Here is a 25,192-nt window from a genome sequence, read left to right as displayed (position 1 = left end):
CACAACAAGTCAGGGACAGCGCTAGGAATAGATCCCAGACATTCTGATTCCCGGTCTCCTGCTGTACTAACCAGACAAAACTACTGTGACATCCAGTGTCTAAAGATCCACTGTGTTGACATGAATGTGCCCCAAATCCCTGAGACACACTATAGTGCCCCATTCACATTGCTAATTGTTCCATAGCCAGCATATTGCTTTGTCCGTGACATGTCATTGACAGTGCAGAGAGGTAGAAAGATGGGGAAAGTTCAGATCTTGCTTCCAGTCTTGTACAGGACTCAGATTTCTCTCTTCTCCCGAAGCTCTTCCCTGGAGATGTTCAAAGACAGCCTGCTCCCTCTAGCCACGTTCTCTCTTAAGCCAGACACGTTCTTCTGAGCCTCCTGCCTGACATATAATGGGACCGAGGATGCAACAGAAGGGGATGAACTTGGCTGGGGAAAAACTCCAAGGAAATATATGCTAAAGAGCGTCCACTCGCCAAGGCTCATGCTGAGGGCTTCTTTGATTTCATTGTTGTCACTGTAAACCAGGGCACGGCCATTGAGATTATGGTCCCTCAGCCTCTGTTGGTACTGCAGGACGTTTTCTTCCTTAAAGCCAACTGTTTCCATCTGGAAGAGAAGAGGAAGCTTCCATTAGCGCCATACATCTATTTGAAATGTTCACAACACATTCTTAGGAAGATTCCGTGATGGCTCCAGAGAGGAACCTGTGTCAGCTCGTTCAGATTCTAGCCAACAAGATGTGCCAGCCAGCAGGTTGTGGGACTATCAATAGTATCTGGAAAATCCCTCTTGTGTATGCTGGAATTCTACTGGAGGTACCACTGATCAAGTCGGTATGACAAGTACAGTCGATCAGGCAACTAAGGGGGAAGGTCACAGTGTGGTGCTGAGGAGTGTGTTGGAATTGCAAGCTATCACTTTAAGAGCGAGGGGGTTTCCTGGTCCTGCTTGCAGACTAGAGGGCTCTGTAGGGAAGCATGCAGAATCAACCTGCAGTGGGGTGAGTTGGGCCTTGCTACCTTAGGGAGCAGCCTGCTTTGTCTCCTCTGTTTATTGGTTCTCGTGTGTTATTCTGGATTCTAAGAAATAAAGTGGTGTTACGTTACAACCTTCCAGCAAGAGTATTTATGTTTTTATCTCATATCTCTGTGTGCATGCTGTGAACATAAGAGATAGCTAAGAATCTTCCATAGTCCTAAAACAGACAGAAGTCATTTCAGAGAGTAAAGGAGGAACCCCTTGGAGATCCAGCCAAGGGCTTTGGGGTCACAGGAAAGAGCTCCAAGGATCAGAGTTGTTGTTCCAACAACAAATTTCCTGGCCCATTTCAAGCATGTACCAAGTCAGGAGCGGCTAGAGTTCCCTAAAAGTAGGGGGGGGGCCCTCACCACTCCTTCCCCCGAGGCCCTGCCTCCGTGCCACCCCTTCTCCCCTTGCCCTCACACCACCCATTCCCCTGTGGCCCCATCCCCACACCACCTCTTCCCGTTGATACCCTGTCCTCCACTCGCTCCTCCCTGCCCCCTCCTCCTGCTGCTCACCCCTTAAAAGTGATGGGGCTCTGGCCCCTTGCCCCCCCAGAGGATAACAGTCAATCCTAAACCCTGAGTCCAGCCCTGCGTCAACAAAAATGTTCTGTAGCACACATATGGTTTGCTTTTGCAAATGCACCGGTTAGATGGGATAGTTTTCTCCCAGCTCCGGTGCCCGTCGCCCTCATCTCCCTCTCAGCATGAGGAGCAGCTGTCACGCGGCTTGCTATTAAGTAGCATGGGGACAGTCTACCTCCTGCTGACTCTGCGGGGTGGCAGGAAGCATAAGAGTCACCTACCTCTCTGCAGATATCATCCACCGTCATACCCAGCAGGGTGCATGTCGTGAGCCTGTTGAACTTCTTTGTCCGCTTCAGGCTGTGACTGCCACGTTGCAGCTCCATCTGCCTTTTCAAGGACAGGTCTAAGTTGACCGTGTAGGGCAAGTAGAAGATGGCCTCCTCCACCCGAAACCTGCTGCTCAAGAAGTTGTGGAAGAGCTCAGGATCCTGGTCCAGTTCCAGAAGCTTTTCCATCTGGCCTTTAAGCATGTCCAGCTCCTCCATGTACTTCTCGTAGACCTCCCACAGGAACATGTCAGGGGGGAGTGGGCTTCCTTGGCAGCAGGCCAGGCTGCTTCTCTGCTCCTCATCCTCGATGCACTGCAAGACCCAGCTCAGACGGCATGGCCACTGGTTGGCAAGGAGCACCCAGTCCACCACCTTCTTTGGACACACCTTGTCCTTGGGGACGTTATTTGCCATGATCCTGATGGTGATGGTGATGGTGTTCACGATCCGCCGCATTTGCACCACGTTGTCTGTCATGTATTCCTTCAAGGAGTCATCCAGGAGGTAGTCAAATGCTTCTTGAATGAGGTCTTTGGCTCTGATGCCCTTCCCATAGCCGCCAGTTCCTGGTTCCTGGGTTCTGAGGTCTCTGACAATGAGAGGTATCTGTCTGTCATCTGCACCTGGATTCTCTGCTTCATGGTTGGCAGAATCGTAGCAAGGGACTGAGAGAAATTTGGAGTTTGCTTCCATCTTGGGATCCTGCTGGAAGCCTACCTCCTCCTCTAGGTCTCTCTCTTGCCACTTCCGGCGCTCGGTGATGTCCCTGATCAGCCTCATCTTGGTGACACAGTCCATCCGAGGGACAGAGAAGGGCAGGGTGACAATGCGATTTAAGAACTCGTAGCCATTGTTGGCCATGCCCTTCATGTACAAGGAGCTTTCCACGCAGTCGACAATGATGCTCGGGTCAACAGCCAGGATGGAGATGAATGGGGCATTGTAATCCGAGAGGAGGATGTTCATGGCATCTAGGACGCCGACCACCTTGTCAGGGCTGCACCTGTCCAAGTGGGTGATCTCTAGCACCACCTGCAGCTTCCGCCGCTGGAAAATTTCCATGAAGTGAAGGAACCTGGTGACTGTCCTCACTTCGCTTTTCACACAGCTCATGAAGCCCAGCTGAGCGCTGAGATCCGTCCGATTCATCTGTCTCTCCAGCTGGGTCTTCTGGGTGATGATGACGTTTCGTACCACCATGATGGCGACCCGAATGGCAGCGGCCGCAGAGACGCCAACAGCCGTCACCCCGATGCCCTCCACGACAGCTATTGCGTCTCCCGAGGCATCCCCAATGGGGATCCCAACCACTAGAAGGAGAATGCCCACCCCAATAGCTACCACGGTCACAAGGATCACAGCAGCCCACAGGGGGAGGCAGAGGTACTTCTTGCTAACCCATTCCTGATCCCCTGGTCTCTCGATGATGCCACATTTCCTGCCTACGGCCCTGTAAATGCTCACAGGTAGGAGACCAAAGTGGCTTTCAATGCCATCACACAGTGTGGTGATGAGGCCTGCCCACAGATGGTCGCTGCCCGCATACTCCCAGGCACTGAAATGGATGAAGACATGCTGGACATTCTTTCTCTGCTTCTGCTGCTCTGTCAGGACCGGCCGGTAGAAGATCATGAGAAACAGGAGCTTGAGTAGATCCCAGCCAGAGCTTCCACGCTGCTTTTTCCCGTTCCGCCGAAATTCCTGCTGGTCTTTCTTTGTTGATTCGCTAACCATGTACTCTGCCGTAAGAGAGGAAGGCATACATTAGACACCGGGCAGCACCTTAAATCTTTCCTCCTTGAGGATCTTCCAGATTGACAATCCATCCCTCCCGGGGAGCGTTCAAGAATGGGATAAGGTTGTAATCCCCATCCTCTCCCATCCCTTCCCCTCCTTATGTTCCCCAGGGCAGCACTCACGCTGGATTTTCTGTAAGAGCAGGTTTTTGCAGTGTCCCCATGGTGCATAAAACCCGACAGTCACTGGTGTGGGCACACTGTAAAGGGCCTTTGTTAAGGCGAAGCAGTAGACGTCCTCTTTGGTCTGGAACTCTGCAACAGAGACAAGGGAAAACACGAAGATCAGCCTCACCAAGAGCATCAGTGGTGGATGCTGGATTACTCCCGTTCTTTTCCTTGTGAATTTTTAATACCTGGCAAAGGTCCAAGACCCACCATGATCCTGGCCTCTGCACTGAGATTCCCATTAATTGGGCCACTTAGGGTATGTCTATGCTGGAACTGGAGGTGGGATTTCCAACTCTGGTAGACATACTCACGCTAGTTCTGAGCGAGCCAGCATGCTAAAAATAGCAGTGTCTAGCTGCCACACGTGTGATCCCATCTGAAACCCTCTTAGATAGGTTTCAGAGTAGCAGCCGTGTTAGTCTGTATCTGCAAAAAGAAAAGGAGTACTTGTGGCACCTTAGAGACTAACCAATTTATTTGAGCATGAGCATCCGATGAAGTGAGCTGTAGCTCACAAAAGCTTATGCTCAAATAAATTGGTTAGTCTCTAAGGTGCCACTAGTACTCCTTTCCTCTTAGATATGTTCTTGGGGCAGCTAGCCCTCCTGCCTCCCACACTAATGTAGCTGCAGTGGAGGAAACCACAGAAAACCCTGGAAATGAGGAGTAAATTTTTAACTGGGAGAATAATTAGCCACTGGAACAATTGACTAAGGGTTGTGGTGGATTTTCCATCCCAGACAATTTTTAAACCAAGACTGGATGTTTGTCTAAAAGATCTGCTCTGGGAATTATATTGGAGAAGTTGTCCAGCCTGTTCTATGCAGGAGGTCAGACTAGGTGATCACAACGGTCCCTTCTGGCCTGGGAATCTATGAAATCCCTGGTGTGGGGGGGAAATGGGGGACAATGGTATGGGGGTGGGGGACATGGGAAACGCACAGAGCCCCTGGCATTGGGGATTGATAGGGGGAGTTTCAGGAAGTCTCAAAATAGTGGGGGATGGGAGGATGGCACGGTGGGGGGAAGGGAGAAATGGAGGGATATGCAAAGAGACCCTGGCGTGGCCAATAGAAGCAACAAAGTGTTATTTAAGTTATTATTTTATTAATAAACTTGCACCTTGCTATGTCAGGAAGAAAGACAACTTTACTCCAAAGGGATTTATGCAAATAGCGGAAAGAGACCTGATGAGAAAACAACACTCATCGAAGCATCTGTTGCAGAACACTTGGCATCCTGAGGGCACCATTTTCCTATTAAAGTTTTAGGAGGAGATTAGCGCCCATCTCTGCCTTGGAAAATTTCCCCAGCAGCAGTCCTTGGATGCAATTTGGATGTTGCATGCTGTCTTCTTGTGGGACAGCAGGTGATGCTGTTGCCAGTGCATACTGCACGGCCACTAGATCTGGCGGCCAGTGCTTTCAGATTGAGTGTAGCTGCTGAGCTGTAGCTGCTAAGGATGCAGCTGGTTAAAAGACGAATTGACCGAACATAGAAAAGGAGTACTTGTGGCACCTTAGAGACTAACCAATTTATTTGAGCATGAGCTTTCGTGAGCTACAGCTCACTTCATCGGATGCATACCGTGGAAACTGCAGCAGACTTTATATATACACAGAGAATATGAAACAATACCTCCTCCCACCCCACTGTCCTGCTGGTAATAGCTTATCTAAAGTGATCATCAGGTTAGGCCATTTCCAGCACAAATCCAGGTTTTCTCACCCTCCACCCCCCACACAAATTCACTCTCCTGCTGGATGGGCTATCACCAGCAGGAGAGTGAATTTGTGGGGGGGGGTGGAGGGTGAGAAAACCTGGATTTGTGCTGGAAATGGCCTAACCTGATGATCACTTTAGATAAGCTATTACCAGCAGGACAGTGGGGTGGGAGGAGGTATTGTTTCATATTCTCTGTGTATATATAAAGTCTGCTGCAGTTTCCACGGTATGCATCCGATGAAGTGAGCTGTAGCTCACGAAAGCTCATGCTCAAATAAATTGGTAAGTCTCTAAGGTGCCACAAGTACTCCTTTTCTTTTTGCGAATACAGACTAACACGGCTGTTACTCTGTGACCGAACATAGAATCATAGAATATCAGGGATGGAAGGAACCTCAGGAGGTATCTAGTCCAACCTCCTGCTCAAAGCAGGACCCATCCCCAGTTTCCCCCCAGATCCCTAAATGGCCCCCTCAAGGATTGAACTCAAAACCCTGGGTTTAGCAGGCCAATGCTCAAACCACTGAGCTATCCCTCCCCGTCCCCCCACTGTCACAATCAGGTCCGGCCGGTCTTGTCCAGCTGAAGCTCCAGCAAGGGACTCATCCAAAACAGGTGGTTTCCACTCAAGGACAAGGTGACACTGCTGTCCTGGGAGTGAAGGCCAGGGTTGTCAGGCCCTAAATCCCACATCCCGGCCATTGCCGCCCTGTGTCCCTTGGTGGCATCCGTGGAGCAGAGGGACTCCTGGGCATGAGGACAGATATGGCCCGCCAGCCCTTGGCATCTCAGAGATGCCATCACCATGGCCTGCTGGTGTAGGATTGGGCCTGGTACAAGGTTTGAGGTCTGAGCCAGAGGCTGTGAACCAAAGTCAGGCCACATAGTACAGCAGATGCTTACGAGTTCTCTGTCCAGGACATGAACTTGGCAAAGTTGTTGCTAGAGCACTAGGCTCTAGATATTTACGGAAATATAGGCCAGCTAATACAAATACATCCCAATCGAGTACAAGATAAGATGGTTTGACAAAATAATGCATAGAAATTACGGTGGGTCATCAGCTGAACGTGAGCTTCAAGTGCAGCACCGAGGCTAAAAAAGCTAATGGGATCCTAGGACGTATCAGGAGAATCTTGAGCAGGAGTAAAGGCAGAGGTGGAAGTGGGCCAGTGCGGGCTGGTACAGCGTACCGGTAAGAACCAGCCGCCAGTACTGGCCCACACATGGCCAACGCTAAAGCACCGCTTCACGTCGTTGCCCCTTTTGCTCCCCCGGGTCCAGCAGCGCTACTGGACCCGACCATTGGGGCCGCCAGTGGGGGGTGGGGAGCAAAAGGGGCAGCTGCCCTGGGCGGGCCTGGCAAGTTAAAAGGGTCCCAGAGCTCCTGGCTGCTGCCACAGCAGCCAGGAGCCCTGGGCCCTTCAAATCCCCACCAGAGCCCTGGGGGTCCCGGCTGCCGCTGCCACAAATGGGGGCCCTGAATGGCCGGCTGAGGGAGTCTGGTTCCCAGCCCTGCCCCTTCCGCCCAAGGTCCCAACCCTTCCGGGGGCCAGAGCCGCCCCCACACCTTGCCCAGGGGGGACCCAGCATACCAGTAAGTCCCTCTACTTACTTTCAGCCTGAGTAAAGAGGTCATTTTACCTCTATATTTGGCACTATTCCACCACTGCTGGAAACCTGTGTCCAGGTCTGGTGCACACAGTTCAAGAAGGATGCTGATAAATTGGAGAGGGGTCAGAGAAGCACCATGAGAATGTAGTGTGACAAAGTTCCTTCTCTGCTTTGGTGGGTCCTGCGCTTTCTGGCAGATTTGCTCACCTCAGAGGTCCATGGCAGCCCTCAATTTGGCCACTTTTGCTAGTGGGCTCAAACCTGCCATTCACTCAGCTAACCTCATCACTGGCCAGCATGGGGGAAAGGGAGAACAATCTCTGCTGTCCCACCTAGTGGGTCGGGGACAGGCCAGATCCCTTTCCAAATTAGATCTTCCCTTCTGGTGTTGCTCACAGACCAGGTCAACGCCTTCTGTGTCAGATAGGGAGTTGGGAGGATGAGTTGGGGGGCGGAACCTGAGCCCGCCCTCTACTCCGGGTTCCAGCCCAGGGCCCTGTGGAATGCAGCTGTCTACACCGTCTCCTGTAACAGCTGTGTGACAGCTACAACTTCCTGGGCCACTTCCCCATGGCCTCCCCCTAGCACCTTCTTTATCCTCACCGCAGGACCTTCCTCCTGAAGCCTGATCACACTTGTACTCCTCAGTCCTCCAGCAGCACGCCTTCTCACTCCCAGCTCCTTGCGCGCCCCCTCACTAACTGAAGTGAGGTCCTTTTTAAACCAGGTGCCCTGATTAGCCTGCCTGCCTTAATTGGTTCTAGTAGCTTCCTAATTGACTCCAGGTGTCCTAATTAGCCTGCCTGCCTTAATTGGATCTAGTAAGTTCCTGATTGTTCTGGAACAGCTCCTGTTATCTTACCCAGGGAAAAGGGATCTGCTTATTCTGGGGCTAATGTATCTACCATCTATCACTCTCCTGTAGCCATTTGGCCTGACCCTGTCATAGTAGGGTTAGAAAACCTGCCCGATAGATCGAGCTCCTTGAGTCACTCACTATTACCTTAACAAAGAGAAGATGAAGGGGTGACATGATCCCAGGCTATCAGTACCTCCCTGGACAAGAAATATTTAATAATGGGCTCTTCAATCTTACAAAGAAAGGTCTAACATGATCCAATGGCTGGAAGTTGAGGCTAGACAAATTCAGACTGAAAATAAGGCATACATTTTTAACGGTGAGAGTAATTAACCATTAGCACAATTTACTAAGGGTCATGGTGGATTCTCCGACAACCACTGACCATTTTAAAATCAAGATGGGATGTTTTTCTGGAGAAATCTGCTCTAGGAACGGTTTTGAGGCAGGTTTCTGGCCTGTGCTGCACAGGTGGTCGGACTAGATGATCAGAGTGGTCCCTTCTGGCCTTGGGATCTATGAATCTATGCTGTGGCTTCAGTTCGATAGTTACACTAGCTTTGATATGTGGCAGCTACATCTACCCGGGCTGCAATCACACCTCCTGACTGCAGTGTAGACAGATGCTGAGAGGCAGCTGCGCTTCATGAGACGTCTTGGAAGCCCATAGTTTTCAGAATATCTCAAAACGCAATCATCTACCCAGTGAAAACCGGCATAAGGAGGTTTAAAACAAACATAAGGAATTACATATTCACTCAACCCACTCATGAACCTGTGGAACTCATTGCCAGGGGATGTTGTGAAGGCCAAACATGTAACTGCGTTCAAAAAGAATGAGGTAAATCCATGGAGGATAGGTCCATCAATGGCTATTAGTCAAGATGGTCAGGAACATAACCCCATGTTCCGGGTGTCCCTAAGCCTCCAAATGTCAGAGGGATCACTCAATAATTGCCCTGGTCTGTCATTCCCTCTGAAGCATCTGGCACCAGTTGCTGTTGGAAGACAGGATACGGGGCTAGATGGATCATCGATTTGACCCAGTATGGCCGTTCTTATGTTCTTAATCTGCCCCTGCCCCCCCCCACGGGTCTCATGCTGGTCTCTAACAAACACTGAGCTTGGTCTCAGGAGAGCTGGGTTCTATTCCTGCCTCTCCCACAGGGTGACCTTTGATGAGTCTCTTTATCTCAGTTTGCCCATCTGTAAAATGGGAACAATGATACTGATTCTCCTTTTTAAAGTGCTTTGAGATCTACAAATAATAGCAAGGGATTATTATTAACTATTCAAACACTGGCTAGCCAGATAAACCAGCCCGTTCCTCTTTGAATCGTATACAATTCTTGATCTCAGCGACAAAAGTCAGACACCTGGGGAAGTGACATGGGGAATAAAGGCCACTATTTGTGGTCATCTTCCTGGCAGAAATCCCACTGAATGGGAGCCATCTACCCACATTACCAGGAATAACAAGGCTCCAAAACTCCAGCTGCCAAGCTGTTTAGCCATCTCGTTCAGGCCAGCCGCCCAGTGATTCTCCCAGATTTTCAGGGCATCTTTGGGCATGTATTTAAATAGAGGCAGCCCCACGCTCAGCCCTTCTTTATCCATCCCCTTTCCCTCCATTTGCACGCAACCTTCAAATTGCCAAAGGTTCCCCTTTTCCCTCCCTCCTTGGTTAAACAATCTGATTAAACAGCAAGAGGCGAGGGAGTGATAAGTGCCAGCAGGCGAAGTCACTCGGCTTTCAGGATTACAGGGCCAAGTAACTCCGCTTTTGAAACTGTGCCAGCCACAATCGCACCTAAGGGAAGGGCTGGAACAAGAAACCAGGCCCCATTCCTGCAGGATATTGGGGCTCCCCCCCAGGCAGATGGTCTCTCCCAGCTGCTGCTCTCCCAGGATAGAATCCTGTCTCCCCCCTCCCCAAGGCAGGCACACAGCCTTCACCCGCTTGCTGCCCCGTAGCCTGCTGTCCGACGGCAAAGCAAGGCCCATAATAACCCAACAACGCAGTCCCTGGCATCTGACCCTTTGAAGGCAGATCAGTAGCCCTCTATGGAGGGCTATCTCCAGGCCTTGCCTCCTTGCTGGAAACACCCATTTCTACAGATGCTAACCTTTGCTTTAAATATATATATATATATATATATATTTATCCATATTAAAGCATCCAGATCTCATGACTAAAAAGGAGACTTCCCAACGGGGCCCTATGCAGTGCTGTCTGCCTGCGACACGTAGCTCCAAGAGGAGCGAGCAGCCCTCGTTCGGGGTACCGATATGAGCTCTGATGATGATGTTATTGTTAACAGCATTGCCAGTGATTACTTGTATTATTTGTAGCATCTTAAGGCACCCAATGAAGGATCGGGGGGGGGGGGGGGGGAGGAACGCCGCTGTGCTGGGTGCTTACATACACGAAGAGCTTAATGTCTAGGTAAATACCTATCCCACCACCAACCGTATCAGGAGAAATAGCCAGATATTCTGGGATCAAGGGCAGGACTGGAAATGTCGCAGGTCTCAAGTCCTTTCACTTCCCCACCCCAGATCACAATGAGTCATGGTGGCTTCCAGCCATTCTCAGATCAATACAGCTGCCTCCCTGATAACCAGGGCTGGTTATCAGGTCACATGGACCTGGCTTCGGCAGACCAACTCTCCATGCCTGATGTGGAGCTGAGACCCAAGGACTCTGTCCATAACTAGCCAGCTGATTACCTTGGGCACGGGAGACCATCGCACTGGGAATTCCTGGGGGCATTCAAGGGCTGAAGATGCTTGACTAGATCAGCCAGCTAGGGAGGAAAAAAAAATAAACAGAATGCAGAGGAATTACCAAGAGATCCAAAGATCAGCAAGATGCCTTCATAGGCCGTTCTCCTGTAAAGCTTCTCCAAGACAGAGCAGGTGAAGCTAACCTGAGCTATTCCAGCAGCAGCAGCTAGGATGGGCTGTGAGAGGAGAGACAGCCAGTGTATCTGCAGCCTAGCAGGTATCAGATCTTAAGGAGGACACAGAGGTTTCAAAACCTGGCTCCACCAGCTCATAGAATCATAGCAAAGTAGGACTGGAAGGGACCTCAAGAGGTCATCTAGTCCATGCCCTGCACCGAGGCAGGACTAAGTATTATCTGGACCATCCCTGAGAGGTGTTTGTCAAACCTGCTCTTAAAAACGTCCAGTGATGGGGATTCCACAACCTCCCTAGGCAATTTATTCCAGTGCTTAACCACCCTGAGAGTTAGGAAGTTTTTCCTAATGTCCAACCTAACTCAGAACAACTCTGCCTCCACAATCTCAGGGCTGTCCTCAAAGCTGAGCTATTCCTGGCCTTTGTCACCCTTCTCTGCTGCCCACCTCGGTCACAGCTGCATCTGCCCTAGAGCTGGTCATACCTCGGAATTTCCACCCCGTTTCCTTTCATCCCAAATCAGAAGAAAAAAGATGAAATTGTGAAGATTTCCTGCAGAATGAAATTTGCAAAGAATGGTTTTGGAACCACTTGATCAAAGCGGTTCTCTTTGAATATCACATTTCATAACGCTCCATATATATATGGTGAAATGCAATGCTTCAACTTCTTATCATGTGTAAGCCCAAAGGGCTTTGATTATTTTTCATTTCAAATAGAATATATTCTGCAATGTTTAATAATGTTTCGTTTAGAGTATACGCTGAGATGAAACCCTTCGGCTTATAATACATATGCCCAAAGTGCTTCATCCCAATGTGTAATAATAAAGTCGAAATGATCAAAGCGCTTTCATAACTTTGCATCAAAATTGGATGAAACTAACATGAGCCCCCCAAACACCTTGACTGGTGGAATCTGCATCCAGCTGACTGGTCACTGCTAACATCACCTGTATTTTCAGCTCATCTTGCTTATTGCACGTCCCTCCTCAGTGGCTATCCTGAGTCCCCGCTGCCACTCTCTGACCACATCAGCCCCAATCCAGACACACCTCCCCGGCTCCCAATTGCCTTCAGGATCCAGTCGGCAAACTTGGCCTCGGCTCCAGCATCTCCTACTGTCTGGAACGGCTTCCTTGGGTTTCATCAACTCTCCTTTTCGTTTCTTTCAGCCCTCAGATGCAGACACCACAAAATCTCCTTTGCGTCTTAATTTCTCCGTTGCTTGGCTATTCGCTGCCTCACGCATGCTATGAATCAATATTTATTGAGCACGAGCAGTGCGTTCACGCTTTTACACAACCCATGTCCCTACACACTTGTGACCTAAACAAACGCTGCAGCACTTTCCAGCTGCAGATCTCAAAGCACTTGCCCCAGGTGGTTAAATCTTGCTTGCCTGCCTTTTACAGACAGGGAAAGGGAGACCCAAAAAGACCTCCCCAAGGTCACACGGTGAGCGAGTGCAGGACTGGGAAGACCTGACATGCAACCCTGTGCCTTATTCACCAGGTCACAGGAGACCTTATACCCAACCCCATACCTGATCCACTAGACCGTACTGCTGGCCTCTAAGTTAGCCACAGAGCTTGGAAACAGATGATTTAGAGGTTGGGGCTAGCTACAGAGAAGAGGATATAAAGCTTATGGCACATTAATCGCCCCCCCCCCCCCCCCGCACACACACACACACACACACACAATCCCTCTCAAATCAGGACACAAAACCCATGAGAAATACTCCCAGAGCAGAGATGAAAACAGCACTCACCTGTAGCACAGCCTTCAAGGAAGGGCAAAGCAAAATCTGAGCTCAGAGACTCCAGCCCAGCTTGGCACCCTCTCTGAACTTTGTCCCTTACTTCCGAGATAACAGAACAAAGGCTGCTCGGGGCCTTTTATGCTCCTGATCAGGTTTCGAGCAGTGAACTCAGATCTCCTAAGCTGTCTGTGCTTAGAGCCTGGCAGAGCCCTGGCAGGTTGTGGCAGGCAGGAGTATAGGTCATCCCTCCCACCCAGAATCACATCCCCCCAAAACACTTGGATTTGCTTCCTACACCATCCCCATGTCTCTGTTAGAGCCTAGTTTCTCAGCCAGCAATTCCAAGCCATTGCCAGGACGGCTGATCCAGACCACGGGGACAAACCCGCCACCGTTACCATGGGCTTAGTCTACTTGGCAAAGTTTTACTGGCATAGCTTTGTTGGCTAGGGAGTGTGAAAAACCCCACACACCCAGCCGACATAGCGAGGCCGGCAAGACCTCCAGGGTAGCCACGACTCTGCAGACAGAGGAAAGCGTCTGTCGGCTTAGCTCAGGTCGTCCGTTAACGCTGGCAGAGCACCTTCCGGCAGCAGTCTCCAGTAGGGGGCGCTGCCGGTAGAATTATATCGGCCAAGGCTCTGTAGTGTAGACGAGCCCATAGCTAGGCCCCAGGTCTCAACACAGAATGATTCTGCTCTCTTCTATTCTTCAGGGCTTTGTCCAGCCTAGTGTAAACATCCCAAGCAATCACATTCCCTCCCCTTTCCCTTGGGAAGACCATTCCTCAGCTACAGCTATGCTATAAACCCTCTATGGCAGGGCATTAACTGGCCCCCAGCTATGGGGCTTGGCAAGATCCTTTCCCTAGAGGCAGGTTATTCCTTAGTAGAGGCTCCTTGCACCTTCTTCTGAAGCTCTGCCAGAGAGAGGCTGCTAGACTGGCCATAGGAATTGCGCTCGCACACTGGACCAATGGTTCCCTTGGGTCTGTTTGCAGAAGTACATTTAAATAACGTCCCTCACGTGTTGTGAGTTAATGCCCAAGGCTCACAACTCCCTAGTAGGAGAAGTTTTACAGATTGGGAAACTGAGGCAGGGAGCGCCGTGTCTTCCCCAGACTCAGGCAGCGAGCCAGAAATGGAAACCCAGAGTGGTAGGGTTACCCCACACCACCCCAATCAAACCCCAGCCCTGCTTGAGCTGGATAAATGCAGGCACCTGATCTAAACTGGCCATCGGGTTTATTTACCTGTTCCGTGCACTCAGCTAGCCCACAGGCAGCTAAACCTGCCAAGCAATCAGTTTCAAGCCAGGGAAGCATGGCTGCTCAGCTGCAGTTGAGGAGCCTGGAAAAGCAGGTGAATGAACCCTCCCTGCCTGTAGCCCTGAGCTCAGAAATTTCCCCCACCTTTATAAGCAGAAGCTGCACATACCAGTCCCCCCGCCCCCAACCACCACACACACACTTTGGGACTGGTGAAGGGCGTGAGAGCTGTCTGTGATACTTATTAATCTGACCCATCTGTCTGTCTGATTCTTCCTGGGTTGCTTGCTATAGGATTGCAAAGGATTCATTCAAACAGGGGCCGGATTGCACATCAGCGAGAAAGGGGAGCGTCGTTTCAGTTACCCCCATTTTCCAGTATTTAAAGGACAGTGCAGAAAAGCAACTGCTTTGAAATCTATCTCCGACCCCCCTGGAGAGCCGGACAAACCCGGCTCCAGGGGACAACAAAGGACTTGTCAGGTTTTATAAAAAGAGGCAAAGTTGGTGCAACAGTGGTCCCAGATCCCAGAGATGGGAAGGCTCTGGGATGAGACTGACCCATGTGAAGACCTTTGATGGGGTGAAAAACCCTTTTCTCTGGCTACGCCTTATTCCCACCGATAAGCACAAAGGAAACTTTGTTTTGAAAAGGCCGTTCGGGGCACTGCATCCACCCAAGGGAAGTCTTGGAGGGAGGGCCTGCTGAGCAATCAGAGGTGGGCAAGACACTGTAGCCCTGACCCCCATCTGAGAGTGGTGGAACGACATGATTCCACCCAGGGGAGGTGAAAGCAGGAGGCCTGACAACAGGGAGGTTGCGCTCGGAAATCAGGCCAGGGTCCAACGTGCAGGCAGGGCGGTGAACCGTGACATGCACATTCAAGTCGTAACAAGATCGGCGAGACGGTTCGGGTGGAGAAACACAATCGCAGCACCTTAGAGAGAAGCTGCTTCAGACACAAACCCCTTCAATAAGGTGACATCGTCCTGGGGTGTATTAAGAGAAGTGGCAGATGTCAGACATGGGAGGTAATTGTCCTGCTCAGCTGGAGCACAGGGTCCAGTTCTGGGTGTCACACTTTAGGAAAGACGTGGACAAATTGGAGATATCCCAGAGGAGAGCAACAAAAAGGATCCAAGTTTCAAAGACCTGATCTAAGAGAGTCGTCAAATATGTTCATGGCTGTTATAAAGAGGCTGGTGACCAACCGTTCTCCATGTCCACTGAAGGCAGGACAAGACGTAATGGGCTTTATCTGCAGCAAGGGAGACTTAGGTGAGATGTTAGGGAAAACTTTCTAACTCTCAGAGGAGTGAAACTCTGGAACAGGCTCCCAAGGGAGGTTGTGGGATCCCCGTCATTGGAGGTTTTTAAGACCAGGCTGGACAAACACCTTTCAGGGCTGGCCTGGGTTTACTTGGCCTTGCCTCAGCGCAGGGGGCTTGACATGATGATTTCTCCAGGACCCTTCCAGCCCGACATTGCTATGATTTTTAGGGGCTGCAACGGAGTCTAGCCATAGCGTGGACTGTAAATGCCAAAGGACTCGGAGGATCGGCACATTTGAGAACCAAAGCGATTTGCTCTTTCAGAGAATCAAGCCACCAGCAGGAGCAAAATCATCTTCAAGGCACCAGGCATTCACGGCACCTGCCAAGCTGAGGATACACACATCACCAGCTCCATGACACCGGGGGCCTGGGTTCAGCTCCCTTGAATGTTTCCACACTGCGGGATGGGGCGTCCTTTGGATAAGGAGCAGATCTATAAATAAGGCCAGCCCTACGCTACTAACTGTTGCCACTCTCAGCATGGCAATTGGGGAGCGGGGTTTTTGGTTTTTTGCAAGAACCCCAGTGTAGACGCAGTTATACCGGCAGAAAAGTGACACTGCAAAATTGGAGTGGGTGCAGCGAAGAGCCATCAAAGTAATTCAAGGGCCAGAGAAAACCCCTGATGATGAGAGCGTGGATCGCAGTGTCGCAGTACCTCCGTGAGGAGAAAAGAGCACGTCCTAGAACAGGGGTGGGCAAACATTTTAGCCCAAGGGCCACATCAGGGTTGCAAAACTGTATGGAGGGCCGGGTAGGGAAGGCTGTGCCTCGCAAACAGCTCCCTATCCGCCCCCTCCCACTTCCCGCCCCCCTTAGAACTCCCGACCCATCCAACCTCCCCTGCTCCTTGTTCCCTGACTGCCCCCTCCCAGGACCCCCTGCCCCTAACCACACCTCCCAGGACCCCACTCCCTATCCAACCTCCCCTGCTCCCTATCCCCTGACTGCCCCAACCCCTATCCACACCCCCACCCCCTGACAGCCCCCCCGGGACTCCTACACCTATCCAACCCCCTGTTTCCCATCCCCTGTCTGCCCCCCCAGAACCTCCACCCCATCCAACCACCCTGCTTCCTGTCCCCTGACTGTCCCCCGGGACCCCCTGCCCCTTATCCAACCCCCCCCACCATACCACTCAAAGCACCAGGACTGGCAGCCACGCCGTGCCACAGTCTAGAGCACCAGGGCAGGCCGGCGGCTCTCGCAGACGCACCGCCCGGCAGGAGCTCGCAGCCCCACTGCCCAGAGTGCTGGTGGCCTGAGGCTGTGGGGGACGGGGGACAGCAGGGGAGCAGCCGGGGGCCCAAGGGCCAGGCAGGACGGTCCCGCAGGCCGTAGTTTGCCCACCTCTGTCCTAAAGGGTTCTTTCAGCTAGAGAAAGACAGAACAAGACCCGATGGCTGGACACTGAAACCGGACAAATCCAAGTTAGGAATAAGGTGCAATTTCTTATCACTGGAACCATCCTCCAAGGGAAATGCTGGATTCTCCATCCAAGGACCAGGGGCCCTTTTGGAAGATGGTTTAGTCCAACACAAGTTATTGGGCTCAGCACAGGGGTAATTAGGTGACATCTTATGGCTTGTGATCTAGAGGTCAGACAAAGGGATAGAAACTGGCCAGGAATAAGTTCAGGCTGGAAAGGTTTATAACCATCAGAGGAGATAGAACAACCTCCCAGTAGGAGCTGAGGGCAAACAATTGAACTGATCTGAAGATGGAGCTCAATACATTTTTGACCGGGGTTATATGACGGGGTTCGGGACTATACTTGCTGTCCCAGAAAGTCCCTTCCAGTTCTATGATCCACTGGTTCCTTCCAGCCTTAAACTCTGTGACTCTAGAGCTTGCTTCACTCGCTGCATTGGAATAAACTCTCACCGGCAAAGGCACTTTGGTGGGATAAGCTGCGTCTACGCTAGGAAGATTCGGCCAGGGTAGCTACAGCCGTAAAACTATTAAGTTTAAACCAGGGCTAAGCAAGCCAGCCACCACGTGCTAATAGCCTCTCAGGCCTAGACATGGTCCCTCCATGGCAGAGCCAAGGTACGCTGAGGGAGGGGGACACCTGGGGGAAGCTCGCCTGGCAACACACACACACGCTGGTACACCCTGGAGAACGCCTTGGCCCAAAGCCTTTATTTTCAGAAGTGGGTTGGGGGGAGGGAGCTGCCCGTCTTGAGACACCTAAAGGGAACCCCGTTTTCAGAAGGCAGGCGCTCAGCTCTTTCTGGTCCTTCTAAGGCACTTTGGTGGGGCCCTCAAGAATTGTAGCACCCAAATCCACTGTTTGTACAGCACCTAGCGCAGTGGGGGCCTGGCCCATGACTGGGGCTTTTAGGTGCTACAGATAATTAAAAAAATGACAGAAATAGGATTTCAACCCACCACTGTCCCTTTCTTTTACTTTTCTGGGTAATCTGCCTGTTTGACTTTAGCTACAGGATGGAAAAGAGGAGACAACAGGGGTAGGAACGGATTATGTCCCAAGAACGCCACCTCCAGATCACCCATCCACCCCTGAATGATTAAAACGCTTGGAATGGTAGAGACTGGCTTCTCAAATTCATCCTCTAGCGGCTCCTCGTGTAAAGACACCTAAACCAGGCTTTATTTATCCCACTGAACTCCAATCCAGGCAGCACAACTGCACTGACTGGACAGTTTTCCTTCGCTGTGATCACACCCATGTGCAAACAGAACGGGGTGTGAGAATCTAGCAGGCACGTCTCCGAATTCACACGCTAACTGTCCCAGTACAAGAAAGCCGCCTGCGCCAGCCAGCAGGGGTCACCGCTGTTCCGGCTTGGTTTTGACAAAAGTTCCCATTTGTTTGGTGTTAACGTCTCTGAGCTGCTCCAGCTGCCTCTGGCCACGGCGGAGGAGATACTCAATGTGCATAACATCCATCCGGGGGATGCTGGCGTTCTTCCGGAACTCGGCCTGTATGCAAGGTAAGAATCCCGGCTTCTCTTTGCCGGCTCGTAGGAACTGTCTGTACAAGCTCAAGACTTGCTTCTGGAGCTTGCTATGCCGGGCCATGGTGTACTGGGAAGATCCGCTCAGATCATGTGGGAGAGCCGCAACAGCAAAACAGGGGCTGGAAGTGAACAGGTGGAGGTATTAGATCAGCTGTGACGGCTTTGTAGCCTGCTGAGTTTCATCTCACCCTTGTGAAATCATTTCAATGCACTCTTCAGCCCAGCATGCAAGTATTTACCTCAGTTTCACTAATGGCCTGGCAGCGCTGCAGGGAGACGTGCTCTAGCCAGGGCTGGATTAATCTTTGGCGGGCCCCAGGGCCTGGACCGTGGCACTGCCATCCACTCGGCCCCTTCCCCCGAGGCCTTGGCCCTGAGGTCTCACCCCCACTCGGCCTCTTCCCCTGAGGCCTTGGGCCCAGGGCCCCGCCCCTTCTTGGCCCCGCTCCCGCTCAGGCCCTTCCCCTGAGGCCCCACCCCTTCTTGGCCCCGCTCCCGCTCAGGCCCTTCCCCTGAGGCCCTGCCCCCACTTCGCTTCTTTCCCTGAGGCCTTGGCACTGAGGCTCTGCCCCCACTCGGTCTCTTCCCCTGAAGCCTTGGCCACAAGGCCCCACCCCTTCTTGGCCTCTTCTCCCCCCCCTTGAGGCTCTGCCCGCACTCGGTCCAGGCACCAGGGACCCTTCTGAGTGTGGGCCCAGCACCACCGCGCCATTGTAAACCGGTACTGGCTGCTCTAGCCGCAAAACAATAATCTGAAGAAGCTCCAAGCACTTTAAAAAAAGTACATGTCCTCACTTCTACACATCACTGAAATGCAGCCAGCTCTAGGGTGGAGCACAGAGACTATCTGCACAGCAAGAGCACCCCAGAGATTAGAACAGAAAGTGAAAAATAAATAATAATGCTATGGTCAACTGAAACTGGAGGATAAAGGGTCAGGGGATATTTAAGGAATTTGGCTAGGAGATCAAGGCAAATAAACTTTTCTCTTTAACAACTACGAAAGGATGGGATTTGCCTTGTGCCCCATCCAAGAACTATGAGTTACCAAACCACATGACACTCCTCACTAAAAACCCCGCCAGGACCTACCCGACTTCTGTATGCGAAGGTCCCACTCCAGCAGTGGTCTGCAATAGATAGGAAACCATCCGCATAGCACGTGCTGGAAATCACATGAAACCAGACTGGGATGGTCTGAGGCCACCAGCCCTGACAGGAGAAAATGAACGTGCATTTGAAATGGATAGCCCCTTAAGTTCACTGATGTCCGGTGGATAATCATTCTTCACTCTTCTAGCACTTTTCATCAGCAACTCTCAAAGGGGGATCAATATGATCCTCATGGGAACAGGAAAATGTAAAATAGGGAATGGTTCAGGGCAGGTCAGTAAGGAGCTTTTGTTTACCCTCTCCTAATATTAGCCGTGGGGGCATCTGGTAGTTAAAAGTAGGACTGGATTTTCCATTTAGGCTGGAAATTTAAGGATTTTGATTTTTTTTCTGGTTGCACACAGTTCTGCAAATAAATTCACTGCGGGTTGATCTAAATGTTTCGTTTAGATTTTGACTTTTTAAATGCATTACACTGGATTACAGAATATAAAATTTAAAGATACCAAAGAGTCATTTCATGAATGGAAAACTGAAATTTTATGTGGATTTTCCCTCCATTTTTTCCCCTCCAAACAACATTTCATCAAAATCGACTTGTTTCCACAAGTGGTCGATGAATCGGCATTTTCCAACGGAAAAAACATTCCCTTGGAAAACTTCCTTCCAGCTCTAATTAAAAAAAGCAACACGTTTAAAGTGTATGATCAACCTGTGGAACTCAGTGCCAAAGGATATTACTGATGGCAAAGGGGGTGGTGGACAAGAGACACCCTCTTGCATTCAGCCTGTCTGATCCCTTCTGGGGAAGCATCGGAGGGAAAAAAAGAATTAGACAAGGTTAGACAAATACCTAGGTCTAGGTGGACTTCTCGAGCCAGCCCGACGTTTCAATGACTCTGGTCACTAAACAGAAAAAAACAGGGTGGTGGTGGTGGTGGGGGGAACATCCTCTTGTTGGTAAATATAGACACAGAGAACAGATCCTGCGTTGGGAGAGAGGGAAGATAAAGAAAAGAATTTCCCTCCCCCCAGCCCCTTTCCTATTTGGTCCCTTCAGGGATTCAAGATTCTCAGGCTGGGGGGCAGGGAAGGGAGAGACACTCAGGGCATTGGGGAAAAGGGGATCACCGCATGCTTACAATCCAGGAGCAACCCCGGGCCTCAGGGCTAGGCCAGGAAAAAGAGTGATTTCTGGGGGGGAGACAAGCAGCGACTCAGTCGCCTGGGGTTTGTTATTGTAGGGTCGCATTGAAGCAGCCGCTAGAACCAGCACCACCTCCAAGAGCAGGGCAAACGCGGGGGCTGATAACCCTGTGCGTGGCCGGCCCCCCGCAACGCCGCTGGGCCAGCACCCCCGTCCCCGCTACCTGCTCGGAGCCCCCCCAGGCCCGCAGCGGCGGCCACCCCAGCACCTGTTCCCCAGCCGGCTCCGAACGCTGAGACACCGGCAACCTTAGCCCTCGCTTCCCATTGGCTGCAGGGCGCTGGGGGGCGGGCACAGAGAAGAGGAAGGGAGGAGCTAAGGACCATGTGCTTCCCACCACGTGGTGGCGGGGGGGGGAGGGAGAGATTGCAAGTTGCTCATGGGAGGGGAGGGGAGGGGAGGGAAGTAGGTGTCAATCCATGTCCGTTAAAGCAAAGTCGTGAGAGATAGAGCAGGCATGCATCGATGTACATACTGTTAACACACGGCTTACTAACTAAACCACCGCATGACACCCCCTTCATTACCTTTCCTCTCTTTGTTGCTTGGTTCTGTCCTCCCATCTCCCACAACTAAGTCCAATATCGAGCCAGGAATCCGTGCCCTTCATTTTTTGCCCGGATTTTCAACCCCCCCCCCCTTTTTTTTTTTGTAATAAACCCAGATAAATTCCTGGCGAATATTAAACAAAAACTGAAAGATTTCAGCTATACAGGTCAGATTAGATGATCCCAGTGGTCCCATCTGGCCTTAAAATCTATGGATAGTTGCATCTGTTCAAACTGTGTTGGTTGACACTGGCATTAGCTCAACGCATTATTTGCGTCTGTTGTATTTAGTCGATGTGCGTATAAGCTTTTGCCACAGCAGGCATGCTGGAGGAGCAAGGGAAAGTCTGTTGCCTGTGTTTTAAGCACTGTAGTTCGGCCGAGATTCATAAAGCAGCTTGCAGGTGGGCTTTACGTGGACTGAGCTGTCCCACAATTGCCAAAGGTACAAAGTTAGGTGCCTAATTCCCATGGAACATCAATGGGAGTTAGGTAGGTAGCTACCACCGTGCCTCTGACAATCTCCCATAACCATTCTCACCCTGAGCAGGACCTCCTGTTGATGCAATGAGTCGAGTCTCCACAGTGTCTTCAGATCAGGGCTAACAATGAAGCAGGCAGTTGTGCAGTTGTGTGATGTTTTAGCCTCGAGGCACCTGTACATACGAGACCATGGTTTGTCCATTACACCTCGGTATTGCCGTTCGCAGCAGGGGAGGTGGAGGGAGCATGCTCTGCTGTTAGCCTATGTTGGGTAGCACCTAGGAACTCCAGTCATGGAACAGGCATGTCAGGCACTGTACATTTTTTATTGCTATTAGGTATATTACGGTAGCACCTAGGCACCTCAGGCATGGAACAAGACTCCATTGTGACAGGTGCTGTACATTTTTTATTTCTATTAGGTATATTACGGTGGCACCTGGGAAACTGAGTCAACCAGGACCCGTGTGCCAGGCCCTGTACAGACAAAGAACAAAACTAGCAATCTGGCAGAGCTCTGGAATGCCTGGGGCTGGAGGGCTCTCTAGAAATGTACCCATTTACAACAGGCTGGGTAGAGCAGAAGGATGGCCACGGGTTAGAGCATCAGCCTGGGATGCGTGAGAGCTGGGTTTAAGTCCCTGCTTTACCCTGGGCTCCCTGTGTGGTGCCAGGGAAGTCACTTAACTGCTGTGTACCTCAGTTTCCCCATCTGTACAAGGGAGATAACCCCTCCCTACCTCCATGAAAGATTTTGAGGTGCTCAAATACTAGGTGAAAGGGGCCAGATAAGTACCTTAAAGGAGAACCTGCCCCCTTCTTCATTTGCAACATAAAGGCCCTATAGAACAAACCTAATAGACTTGTCCAGGAGCATCGCTTTGGCCTGGTGTTTTGCTGATCCCTGTTCCACAGGACAAGTCCTGGCCTGGGTTGTGCAACTGCAGTACTCAAGGGGCAAAGGAGAGGCTGCAAGCCCGGGCAACCACTCCAGAAACCACCCACTGGATTTTTATCCATGTCAGAGACCCACTGCCCCACCTCTCTCTACAGAGCCTCCGCAGAAAGACACAGGCTGGTTCCAAGGCTCAGAGTTACAGCCAATGGAAGGTTGGGGACAGCTGGGGGAGGGCAACAGAAAAATACACTAGAGCTCACTGCGTGAGCTGCTAAGGAAACAGAGAGTTGCCTGGCCAGCATTGGTGGGTGAGGCTAAGCAGCGTTTATATGCAGCATTATAACTGGTTAACAAAGTCTGGAAGGGATTTTAAACTTCCTGCTTCAGGGCTTAGACACATCTCTATTAGCAACCAGGATGAAACCCAAGGTCGGGCAGATGATGGCACAGCTGCAAGGTTATTCCACCGTCCTCTGCAGTATCTAACGCTGGGTGCGGTCAGGCAGGCGTGTGGGCTAGACAAGGTCCAATGTGATAATTCCTATGATTAACAGGATGATTGACGGCTTAACACGATGGCCGAGGATGGACCAGAACAAGTTTCTTTTGCTCTCCCCAGCTCTGGACACTGTGGTTGAGACTGAGTCTGGGACAGATATGGCGAGTCCCGGTAATATCCTTGAAAACCTGAGGCCAGGTCTATGCTAGAGACCTATGTTGATATAACTACATTGCTCAGGGGTGTGAAAATCCACACCCGAGTGGTGTAGCTATGCCCACCTTAATCCGCCACGTAGAGAGCGCTAGATCAGCGGGAGAGCCTCTCGCGGAGATGGAGTAACTACGCCAACTACGTCAGCTCTCTCCCAGCAGCGTGGGAGCATCTTCACTTAAGTGCTGCATCGATGCGGCGTTTTAAGTGTAGACCGGCCACATTGTACTAAATGCAACATTTATGCATTATTGTGGGCTGGACTGCAGGGACGGTGGGGTGGGGTGATGTGAGGTCAGGGGGCAGTGGCAGAGGGCTACATTAAAATTGCACCAGGCAGGAGTGGAGTTATGAAACAATAAGCATGAAGTGGATTTCCCGGGGAAGCCGGAGGGGAAAGTGAATGAAAATTCCCCACTTCCAGTTACGCAAAAACCCAGCTTTTTGCAGCTGCGCCCTGAGAAGGGGGCCATTGTCTGCTGAGCACCTGTCCGAGAAGAGATCAAAGGGCCCAGCTGTATAAACCAACAGTTCAAGTGCCCAGCTTGGGTTCTACTTCTGAATCTGAGTTATGAATTTGTAACCATGGAAAAAGCCAGTTGCGGGTTTTTGAGAACTGATACCTACCCGAGACTGAGGCTTATCTCGGGTAAGCTTTTAAGCATGGGTTTAGGTTCTTGTATTGTTTTTAATGTGTTTTCTCTGTAATGCTTTCACCTTAAGAATAAACATGCTTGCTTAGAAAGAGCTGTGTGATAACTTGGAACTGCTGGTAATTACACTGTTCATAACGTCTGGAGAGAAAGCTGCCCTGCCTAGGCAGTCTGGCTTGCTGGGGATATCACAGCATAGGCAGGGAACTGTGCAGCCTGGAAAAAGCCTGTCAGAAGGGAGAGACCCAAGGAAGGTGAAAGGTGGGAGCCTGGAAGCTGTAAGTGGGTGCCCTTGGTGGGTCACAGAGAGGGAATGCAGGTGCTGTTGCCCTGAAACTGTAAGAGTCCACCAACTTGTGGTGCAGTTGGCAGCAGAATTATGGATTGAGTTGAACCAAGTGCCGCCCTGTAGATCCCATGGTCAGATATTAGGCCTCTCTCCTTACCTGTAGCTCCTCCTAAGCAAGCACAAAAGCTGGGCCACTCTTGGTTTGGATTTTTTTATTCTAGTCATTATGATCGCATAGCATCAGCTACCACTACATAATTCTTCACACAGAGGAAACAGGCAGGGCCCAGACAAAAAGAATCTGTGGAAGTTTTGTTTGCTAAACAAAAGGAGCTAGGTCAGCAAATCCAGTTACCACATTTTAAAAGGAAATGTACGCATTAGGAAGATCCTAACCAATGTTAGCAATACGTCATTGGTACAAAGAGACGTTTCCCCCGCCATACACACACCCATTTATAGTCCTAGAAGTCCTAACCAGCAGTCAAACAAACAGTAACATGGGACAGGTTGTAATTGCCCTGGGACACTTTTAAGGGACTGATTAATCCAGGTTTCAATGTCCTAGTGAAATAAAAGCCACTGGCCAAGCTGGATTTAAAGCCATGAAGCTGTGACAGACGGCAGGAATGGCCTAGCATTAGCTGAGAGAAAAAGGGAATTGCTAGATTTGAGTAGTAGGGTAAAGAAGTTATTTACCAAGGACCAACCCAGCCTCCTCCCTCCTGCATCAATGCGAGTTCCAACCCTGATTTTGATGGGAGAAAGGGCAAGGGGGAAGGGGGGCGTCAGTGAACAGATTTACTCCCACTTCCTGCCCAGTTGTAGGTCGGCATCACAGACAGTGTTGTGTATTTAGTGCCGCTGGATCATTTTACAACCTCCCACAGAAAGTTAACGCACAAGTTTAACCAAGCGGTTAGTCTGGTTTCAGGCGATTGTCTGTGTAAGCTCAGATA

At 50.9% G+C, this 25,192-nt stretch overlaps 2 protein-coding genes across 5 annotated transcripts; both read right to left on the bottom strand.

Annotated features, from left to right (window-relative positions):
• Positions 1–281: 281 nt before the first annotated feature.
• Positions 282–4,070, bottom strand: LOC144279273 (NTPase KAP family P-loop domain-containing protein 1-like). The gene is made up of 4 exons (XM_077840763.1): positions 4,046–4,070; positions 3,813–3,944; positions 1,843–3,632; positions 282–617 (listed from the first exon to the last, which is right to left on the bottom strand). Exons 1-4 carry the CDS (start codon positions 4,068–4,070, stop codon positions 282–284), a joined length of 2,283 nt encoding a protein of 760 aa, XP_077696889.1.
• A 13,394-nt stretch (positions 4,071–17,464) lies between these two features.
• Positions 17,465–20,870, bottom strand: SDHAF1 (succinate dehydrogenase complex assembly factor 1). 4 transcript variants are annotated; one of them, XM_077840176.1, is made up of 4 exons: positions 20,814–20,870; positions 20,297–20,429; positions 19,423–19,542; positions 17,465–18,449 (listed from the first exon to the last, which is right to left on the bottom strand). In XM_077840176.1, the coding sequence occupies exons 3-4, from the start codon at positions 19,485–19,487 to the stop codon at positions 18,140–18,142; spliced, it is 375 nt and encodes a 124-aa protein (XP_077696302.1). In that variant the 5' UTR covers positions 19,488–19,542; positions 20,297–20,429; positions 20,814–20,870; the 3' UTR covers positions 17,465–18,139. The 4 variants fall into 4 exon arrangements, with proteins under 4 accessions (XP_077696302.1, XP_077696303.1, XP_077696301.1 ...); XM_077840177.1 differs by having other exon boundaries at positions 20,297–20,349; positions 20,814–20,864; XM_077840175.1 differs by lacking the exon at positions 20,814–20,870 and adding an exon at positions 20,586–20,796.
• Positions 20,871–25,192: the final 4,322 nt, after the last annotated feature.

The sequence above is a fragment of the Eretmochelys imbricata genome, chromosome 23, assembly GCF_965152235.1.
Source record: "Eretmochelys imbricata isolate rEreImb1 chromosome 23, rEreImb1.hap1, whole genome shotgun sequence".
In the NCBI taxonomy this organism is placed as follows: domain Eukaryota; kingdom Metazoa; phylum Chordata; order Testudines; family Cheloniidae; genus Eretmochelys; species Eretmochelys imbricata.
The sequence above is the reverse complement of the archived record's forward strand: the minus strand, read 5'-3'. Positions and strand labels throughout refer to the sequence as shown.